At 37.4% G+C, this 10,350-nt stretch overlaps 1 protein-coding gene across 1 annotated transcript; it reads right to left on the bottom strand.

The window, feature by feature from the left end:
• Window positions 1-7,964: 7,964 nt before the first annotated feature.
• LOC109178304 (alkane hydroxylase MAH1-like) lies at window positions 7,965-9,946 on the bottom strand. The gene is made up of 2 exons (XM_019327928.1): window positions 9,423-9,946; window positions 7,965-9,330 (listed from the first exon to the last, which is right to left on the bottom strand). Exons 1-2 carry the CDS (start codon window positions 9,894-9,896, stop codon window positions 8,227-8,229), a joined length of 1,578 nt encoding a protein of 525 aa, XP_019183473.1. The 5' UTR covers window positions 9,897-9,946; the 3' UTR covers window positions 7,965-8,226.
• Between the last annotated feature and the right edge of the window lie 404 nt (window positions 9,947-10,350).

Genomic DNA, 10,350 nt, shown 5'->3' with positions numbered 1-10,350 from the left:
TCCAGAATTGTTAACTGTCAAAGCAGCATTAGTTGAGGGTTGATTTGGGCTCCCTTGATTCTGATTCTGTAAGAGAGACAACAGCCTTTGAAACTGGTCATTGGTGAGACCTATATCACCTACCTGGTTCACAGAAGTATTGTGAACCTGCTGAGTGTTTTGGGACACATTCTGAAATTGTTTGTTTTTGGATTTGTATCCTGCCACCCAACCAGGAGGGAATCCATGCTTCTTATAGCATCTCTCAATAGTATGTCCACTCTTCCCACAAAAAGTGCATTTAGGAACACTTTTTCCAGATCCATTCCCACTGTTGAACTTCTTACTGTTTAGAGCAGAAACAGCTACCACAGATTGGTCTTCAACACACTGATCCAGACTATTTTGAATGGCATTAGCTTGGACCAGATCACCATTCCTTTGATTGAGAGAATTTCTGAGTTTTCTCTCCATCTTAAGAGTCATATTTAGAACCTTTTCCATGGATGGAATAGGTTCCATAACCAGGATGCCTGATTTTATGCTATCATATTCTTCACTTAGTCCTTCCAGGAACCTTATTATTTGATCTTCCTCTTTCTGCTTCTGAATTTTCTTAATTATAGTACATGAACATTTAGGTGTGCATTCACAAGCAGGGATAGGTCTCATCGCATTCATCTGAACCCATAAAGCATTGCTCTTAGTAAAATACTCATTGATTGAGAGATTACCTTGTGAGCTTTTGAAGATCTCATTCTGTAACTCTGCAATCCTGTGTGAGTCAACTTGAGAATACCTCTTCCTGAGAGTATTCCAGATGTCCGATGCTTCTTCCAAGTACAATACTCCCTCCGCAATGGTGGAACTCAGAGATTTAAAAATCCATGAACACACTATATTGTTGCATCTTCTCCAAATAGTGTATCTCGGATCATTTTCCTCTGGCTTCAGGATAGATCCATCTACGAAACCAAACTTATTCTTGACCTCAAGAGCAATCTTCATAGATCTGCTCCATGAGGCATAATTGACTTCGGATAGTGGTGGTGAGACCAAAATTAAGTTCGGATTTTCTGTGATGTGCAGGTACCAAGGATCATCAAACTCATCTGCTGCACGCTGGACAGGTAGGTTCGGATTCACATTCGTCTGCATCGGATTCTGATTAGAAGAAGCTCCGGCTGTATTTTCGTTGCTGTTTTGGTTGTCCGTCATCACTACTGCGGCGTAACTCCGGTGCTCTGATACCATGTTGGATTAACTTGGATCATGATTGAAGAAGAGAAGGAAGGAATCCATTATTGAGATGAAGAAGAAGAAGATACAGTGCAGATTACTAAGCTAGCTAGAAGACTTATATGAAGAACAAAAGAAGATGGCAGTTATAACTGCCATCATGAGGAAAAGACAAAAAAAACCCCTAAGAAGACTGTTGAGGAGCTGAGCTGGCTTTTGTGTTGATTCATACACCCCATCCACTTCATCACTGACCATATGGATTATAAACATTCCATCAATATATACATATACATATATATATATATATATATATATATATATATATATATATATACACACACACACACACACTTTTATATATTTTTTATTTTATCTCTAATTAAATTTATTTCCTATTTCACTACCACCAATATCACCGCCACTGCCACCACCACCACCGCCATCATTGCTACCGCCACTACCACCATATATTTTTATAAGGGTATTTATGTCTTTTAAAACATATTTCATTTCTATTTCTTAAACCAACCAAACACGGTAATATAATTCCTAAAGTCTATTCCTTCCGCGAACCAAACAATAGAATACAATTCCAATTATATTCCTTGCCTATTTCATTCATTAGCATTCCTGTTACCTCAAAATTCATTTCGTAAACTTACAACACGTTTGGTTCACGGAATGAATTTTGAGGTAATAGGAATGCTATTCCATAAGGAATGGAATAGGCAAGGAATAAAATAAGAATTGTATTCTATTGGGGCGGCGGTGGTGGTGAGGGCGGCGGCGGCGGCGGTGATGGTGGTGGTGGCGGCGACGGTGGTGAAATATGATAAATTTATATATAGGATAAAAAAATTAGGTTAAAGAAAGGGGTAAAAAAGAAAATAGAATCTAAAAGCTATTCCTGAGCGTTCAGTAATAGGCTAATACCAAGGGGGCCCTAGTAATAGCTATTACCATATTTGAGGTAATAGGCTATTACCAGGAATATTATTCTTGGTGATTGTAGCAAAAATAAGATGTGAGCTCGGGTGTGTTATGTCGTCCTAAGAGAATTGGGGGATATGGCACGCAATACGCAATCACAAGAAACTAGGCACTAGCACTAGGCAATCAACAAGAAGCTAAGCAAACTATAAGTTTAAGGAAATGATAAGACTAACACATATACACAAAGATAAACACAAAATAAAGAAATAGGACTCAAACTAGGGAGCATTATCATCTAGATGCTTTAACAACGTAAGGGATTAGGGAGAACAAGTAACCAAGGAATCAAGCGGGAATGCACGTAGGTATCCTAGTCTACGAACCATTCTCGTGATTAATAAACAAGGATTAGAACAAGGAATTGCCCCACTTTCGTGGTGAATCAATTCCAAGTCCATCAAGCACACAAAGCATCTAAAACCTCCAATTTCCCCTATTTTCGTAGGAAGAAATCGGGTCTATGCAAGGGGTGGCTTGGATTCATCACCAAACTCTCGTTGCGGCAAGGAATCCTCCAAAAACAAGCTAATGAATGTGTACATCAAACATTAACAAGATATAAATACAAAACCTTCACAAACACATGAACCCTAGATTGGAGTTCTTCCCCTTTTTTGCAATAATCACAAATCAAGCATCAAGATAGAAAATACAACCTTAACTCAAGTCCATAAACTAACTACTCATGATTAAATAGCATAAAGAACACAAGAACACAAGCATTAAACATAAATCTTGCAAAAGAAAGAGATAAAAGGGATAAGAAGCTTCTCTATTGAAAATGGATGGTGGAATCTTGATATGTTGGAACCCAAGCATCAAATCCAAGATTACAAGCTTCAAAAGTGTTAAGAAACATAAATCTAAGCCTATTCTAACATAAAAATATGAAGGAGAATGAAAGAGAGTGTCTAGGGTTCTAACAAGAGTCAAAACCAAGTAGAAATGACCAAAATTCGTGCATATATAAAACAGAGCGCAGGTGACACGGCCAGGGACATGGCCATGTCACGTCCCTGGCCGTGTCCAAAAACAGCAGTGAACACTAGAATTGCACAGAAAATACACGGCCATAGACACGTCCGTGTACTTGGCCGTATCTTTTGGCCTTCAAAACATCAGAATTTGGAATTATAATCCTTATGAAAGTTGTAGCCCTTCGAGTCTTCTTTCTATTGGTGCAAGAATCACTTCGTTTGGACATTTCTAAGCCGAGATATGGTCCAAAAACCAAATAGTGGTCAGTTTTGAATTGTAAGTTTGGAACTTCAACTTCAATGATGATTTTGACCCCTGTGGCTTCCTTTTTAGGCTTTGATGATTTTATAAGAATTGTAGCCCTTTGAGTCTTCTTTCCAATTGAACAAGAATCACTTAATTTGGATACTTCTAGAGCGAGATGTGGCCCGAAAACAGAACAGTGGACAATCCATGCGAGAATTTCAGCTTGTTGACACTTGTTCCACTTTTGCCTTGGTTTAATTTGTCCATATGATCAACACCATTGAAAACATCATGCTTTGGCTCCTTTGGAACTATTATATCCATCTATCTCTTTAGCTTCACATTGGCTCCCCTTGACTCCAAATGCATCCAACATGATCTAAAATCCTTCATTTCTACTCAAAGATAATGAATTGTGCATAATGGATCAAATGAGCAAAATAAAGATCATTTTGAACAACAATGTGACACTTCATAAGCAAAACAATGCTAAATATGGGGTAGACATGGGGTATAAATATGAACAATTATGCATTTATCACCTTGTAATGGAAATGGTTACCAAACAAAGGAATATGCCTATTACTGGGAATGCTATGCCATTCTCGGCCTATTCCATGAACCAAACGGGCCATTAATATGTTGTAAATAAATACTGTACTCCTTTATCACCCTATTAATTACCCATAATAAATCTCATAAAAACCTATTAACCACCAAGTTATTACCTCTTTAACTATCCATCAATTGCCTATATAATTCCTTATCTTTTATTCCCATAACCTCCCACCCCATTACAACCCATAAACACCCTAGTTACTACCCATTAAAACCTATTAAAACCCCATGAACCTACACCACTCACTCTCATCATGCTATAAAATCAGATTCAAGAACAAGAAGGGGGCTGCTAGTTCATCATTACGTGAAGGCTCATTTTTTACAAGAGAGTCCATTTTTTCCATTCTTACACAAGAAAGCTTCATCCATGCATGCACAATGTAACATGTACCAAATATCTTACAAAAATAGTGAAATCTTTAATGTGACACTGCCCAAAAAAGCTTGTGATTTTTCCTTTCAATTTCCAAGTTAAAATTATTATGTCCATTTTTATTTCTACTTATTTTCTTTCATATTTTTCGGTGATTCGCCAACTTTTACCGTTGTGTTGGACCCACTAAGCTTTCCAAAAGTCTAGAAATTAAACCAACACATGCATATGAGACATCATATTCCCATCTCATCGTAGTTGACTGAAACTGAAATTTTTGTCGGATTATTAATTTGGCCTAGCCTCCATGCAGGACAAGTGCCTAATGAACCATCGCCATTCGCATCTGATCTGATAAATGTCGGCATCAAAAGTGTGTATGTATGTATTTGCTCCATGACCATTACATGCCAACGATTTGTCAAAAAAAAAACCACTAAATTCTATTTCTTGTAACTTGTAAGTTAATAGTATGTATAGACTTTCAAGTCATGCTTAGCTTGAATGATGATTGAATCACTGGGAGAAACTGAATGGGAATCCACCACTTGAAACTCATAATGGTGTAAGATGATTGAAGCAATCATTTTCATCTGAACCAAACCCATTTGCCCCATATTGAATCTTCCTTTGCTTGAAATCCACCTCTCTGGCTTGAACTCCATGCAATCTTTGCCCCATATTGAATCCATCCTTCCTGATGAATAGAATGAGAGTATCATTCTGGTGTTGGGCTTCACTAGATGTCCACTAGGGAGGACGTCCATCCCTGCCGACACCTTATGCTCAATGGCCACAGGTGGGAACAGTCTCAGGGATTCACACAGTGCACCGTGCAGATACAATAAGCTAAGCATGTCCAAGTTACCCGACATAAGAATCCGATTAGACCACCTAAACCCTTCCATAAATTTTAAGGGTGTGTTTGGTTGATGGGTTTTACTCATAGGAATGAGTATGAAAGTGATTGTTATTCTTTGGTTGATAGGTTTTTAGAACATTAATATCGGTTTCGAATACTCCATTAATTTAAAAACCTACATCCAAATAAAATAAGAATTTCATTCTCTTATTCATTCTCAAGCTCTACTATTAGTAACCATTCTCATTCCACCCTACTACCAAACATGTTAAATACTTTCACCAAAATTCATTACCATTACCAAGTATTTGATATCCATTCCGATTCCATGTGCGAACCAAACACACCCTAAATAAATACTCCTTTATCACCTTATTAATTACCCCTAATAAAGCTCATAAAAAAACCTATTAACCACCAAATTATTACCTCTTAAATATCCATCAATTGCCTATATAATTCCTTATCTTTTATTCCCATAACCTTCCACCCCATTACAACCCATAAACACCCTATTTTCTACCCATTAAAACCTATTAAAACCTCATGAACCTACACCACTCATTCTCATCATGCTATAAAATCAGATTCAAGAACAAGCAAGAAGGGGGCAGCTAGTTCATCATCACTTGAAGGCTCATTTTTAACAAGAGAGACTCCATTATTTCCATTCTTACACAAGAAAGCTTCATCCATGCACAATGTAACATACTAACATGTATCAAATATCCTACAAAAATAGTGAAATCTTTGGTCTCGTACTGTCCAAAAATGTCGGTAATTTTTCCTTTCGATTTCCGTTAAAATTATTGTGTTCATTCTTATTTCTATTTATTTTTTTCTATATTTTTCAGTTGTGTTGGACCCTCCTCAATTTTTATTTTTTTTTTAAAAGTCTAGAAACCAACACATGCATATGAGACATCATATTCCCATCTCATCGTAATTGACTGAAACTGAAATATTTGTCGGATTATTAATTTGGCCTAGCCGGCCTGTATGCAGGACAAGTGCCTACTGAACCATCGCCATTCGCATCTGATCAATGTCGGCATGAAAAGTATGTATATATTATTTGCTCCATGATCATTACATGCCAACAATTTGTCAAAAAAAAAAAAAACAAAAAAAAAAAAAACCACCAAATTCTACTTCTTGTAAAAGTAAGTATGTACCACCTAAAAACATCCCATTATACTGTTGTTTTTATTCTCTCTTAGAGCATCTATAATAGTGGAAATATTTTGTGGTTTTTGAGAAGTTTTTGTAAGTATGATTAGGAAAGAGAATAGGGAAGAGGAGAGAAAAAAAGAAAGAAAAAAAATAAAGCAAACCTGATTTTTTCAAAAAAAAGAAAATAATATTAAATGTACTGTCACGCATGCGGTCTGACGCATCACAGGTCGTGTGCACTGCACGTGCTCGTGCGGCCATAGTCTATCCGTGAAACATGACTTTTTGTTTCTGAAGCGATTATTATTTGAAAAACCGTGGCTTGTAAAGGCTTCCTAATCTTCACTCTTTCCACTTCTCTTCCCTCTACATCACCACACACTATTCTAAAAACTCCAAAAAACGCTATGATAATGATGCTCTTACATACAACAATCAATTTAGCAATAATACAATATATATGACCCTAAAGTCCTCCACCTCTATCATCACTTGTTAATCATTTAAGAATATATCAATAGGGAGTTGCTTTTTCATGGATCCGGGCCACTGCACCCCCCATGCAATGGGTCAAGAGAGGTAGTCAGGCAACATGTTGGGTGGGGCTAGACTGACAACAAAAGGATGAGGTATCCAAAGGGGCAATTTATATCGTGCACCAGGGCGCGCATTACATTGTACCCCTGATGCAAAACGATGTCGTTTCACCTATAATTGTACAAACAAACACACATGACTATATAAAAAAAATACACATAATTGTATAAACAAATACACATAATCACGTCAACTCTTTACCGTGCCTCCCAAAACGACGTCGTTTTGGAAAGAGCGGGACACACAGTGCTAATCAGAAAATTGTAAATATTTTTTATCGTTTCCTTTCTTTGGCCAATAATCACATATGTATAAACACTTCATAGGGTCACATTATATTGAAGGATGACAAAGTTGTTGAACGAGAGAACACACGTAAAGAAGGTGCACGGCAGAGCAGTGAATAGTAGCCTAGTCTATTAGTTAGAGTTAGCTTTAATCATTTGAACAGCTGTACATGCAGTTTGTTAGAATGTAACTAGCTAGATGCATAACATATTAGTTACTTGTATATATACATGCATTGCAGTTCTTTTCAGTTAGATGAATACTTTTCTTCTTATCTCTATTATGCCTTCATGACTGTGCATGGTTGTGGCTGAGATTATGAAACATTATAAGGGCTTCGACTTATACATTCAGGCAATAAAAATTATTCTTGCAGTGTTTTCGCATTAATTACGTTAGTGTTTTCTTGCGTACTAATTAGTAATTACCCAGTAGTCATGAAATTAAACTTACAATTTCCAAGTTTTCATCATACTCCTGAAAGCCTTTAAGTGATGACCCAAACTTTAGCTTCTTCTGTTGAGCAATATAATAACCAAGACAAATTAAATTACAATTTTTATTAATAATTTTAATTATAAATTAAATTTTTAAAAAAAATTAATAGTAAGCTAAAAATGGAATTGGCAGATGTCATATATCGTTACTGGAAAGATAATGTCAAACAGATGATACATACACTATATAAATGTATCATCAAATTAAAAAAATTACATATTACAAACAGACAAACACAAGTCTTATGAATTGAAGTACCATTGAATGCATTCAGTATTGTACCTTTGGTAAATTTAAGCTAGCTTACTGCATGGGATAGAAGCTTAATTAGCTCGTATAGAACAGTACAGTGCCATACAAATGCAGTATGTATGTATTACATACTACGTTTGGTAAATTTGACTTTCAAGCCATGCTTAGCTTGAATGATGATTGAATCGCTGGGAGAAACTGAATGGGAATCCACCACTTGAAACTCATAATGATGGAGGATGATCGCAGCAATCATTTTCATCTGAACAAAAGACATTTCTTTACCTAAACAAGTCCTGGGTCCGGCGTTGAATGCCGGAAACTTGTAAGAGGGTTCATGCTTGATTCTTCCGTTGCCTGAAATCCACCTCTCAGGCTTGAACTCCATGCAATCTTCACCCCATATTGAATCCATTCTTCCTGATGAATAAAATAAGAGTATGATTCTGGTGTTGGGCTTGACCAGATGTCCACTAGGGAGGACGTCCATCGCCGTCGACACCTTGTGCTGAATGGCCAGCGGCGGGAATAATCTGAGGGTCTCACACAGAGCAGCGTGTAGATACACTAACTTGTGGCATTCTTCCAGCTTGAAAAACCGCTTGATTTCTTGTTTTAGATTCAATTTGTTTTCAATCTCGTCTCGGGCGTTTGCCTGAACCAATGGGTTTTGGGCAAGCAGGTAGAAAAACCAAGTGAGAGTTGAGCTGGTTGTATCTCTCCCTGCAAACATTAAACTCAAGAAAGTGTCCCTCAGAAACTTAGTAGTAGTAGTAGTAGTGAGCAACGCCGCCTGTGGTTGCTCCTGCTGCTTGTATGCTTGTACGTAAGCGGTGAACAAGCTTACGTCGTCGTCGGAGTCATTATTATTATTCTTAATATTTGTGGTGATCATCATGAGCTCTAGGCGTTTGATGGCGGAGTATATGAATCCATCGAAAGCGCGGCATGCCTGAATAAGCTTCTTCTCTTTGCCAATCCCCAGCCAATTTTGTAACTTCCAGCAGCTTTCTGGAAATATATGCCTGTAAAGAAGGGCGTCCACCGCATGATTGAAGGCCTTCTCGCAGGGAACATAAGGCAATCCAAGGCAGAGACTTTGAGGGTCATGGTGTAAGACGAGCTTAGAGATGGTGTCAAAGGTGAAGCGCTGGAAAACTTCTTGCAAATCAAACTCCGCTCCCTCTTCTGCGAACCAATCAAGAACTGGAAACAAACCTTTCTCTACCTGTTACATTACGTTGAGGATATATATATAAGATAAACATATATAATAAAACCTACATAGATAGATGGTCTTATGTATGTATATATATATACCTTGTGCCACACATTTGTCTCTAACAAGGTGTAGAATTGGGCATGATTGAAGAAGGAGAGGGTGGTTTTACGGTGAAGCTCCCACAACTGGGAATCTACGTTGAAAATCCCGTCTCCCAAAATATCAAATATTTTTCGAAAATGTGGTCCTTTGGGATAGTTGGAGAAGTTTTTGCTGAGGATATGGTGGATGTTAGCAGGGTCGCTGGTAGCCAGCATGCTCAAGTTAGCAAAGGCAGCTGGACCTTTAAACTCAAATGTCCCTCCGCTGTGTTTCAGAACATCAGTCGCGAATTCGTGGACTCGGTGAGCATTCTTAAGAAGCGCCGGCATCATTCCAACTAGTGGCCAGTTCCTAGGAACAACCTTATCATCGGAGGACCGGCACCTCAATTTCAGAATCATATAACAACCCAAGCTAAGTACGATAATAAAAATGAATGCAACCGCTGTGCTGCAGATTGCCATCATCATATCTATCTATCTTTCTATCTCAGAATAATAATATTATAATGCAGCACTCCAGGTACAAACAATTAGAGTATTTATATATATATATTTGCTGTGTATAATGTATTATGTATAGTACGTACTACGTAGTAGTAGTATGTAGAGATTGATACGGAGTAGTGGAGTACTATACAACATACAATGTTTATATCCTGACCCATCTCGATCATGATTGTCTGAAGCTACTGCTACTGGCAATTTTGTCGGATGCGTGGCTGCAAAACCATTGGCATGTGCAATCATGTTGGCATGGATCAGATCACATCGTCTTTTTTCTTTTAAAAAAATAAATTACTATACCGCAAGAACTAACTTATGAATGAAAGTTTAACCCCAATTTAAGTATCACTTTACAATATCTTGTGAAGTTAAAGTGGAATCGTATCACCTACTACTATTCCAAATACATAGGACTATT

This window comes from Ipomoea nil, unplaced genomic scaffold, assembly GCF_001879475.1.
Source record: "Ipomoea nil cultivar Tokyo-kokei standard unplaced genomic scaffold, Asagao_1.1 scaffold0813, whole genome shotgun sequence".
NCBI lineage: Eukaryota > Viridiplantae > Streptophyta > Magnoliopsida > Solanales > Convolvulaceae > Ipomoea > Ipomoea nil.
The sequence above is the reverse complement of the archived record's forward strand: the minus strand, read 5'-3'. Positions and strand labels throughout refer to the sequence as shown.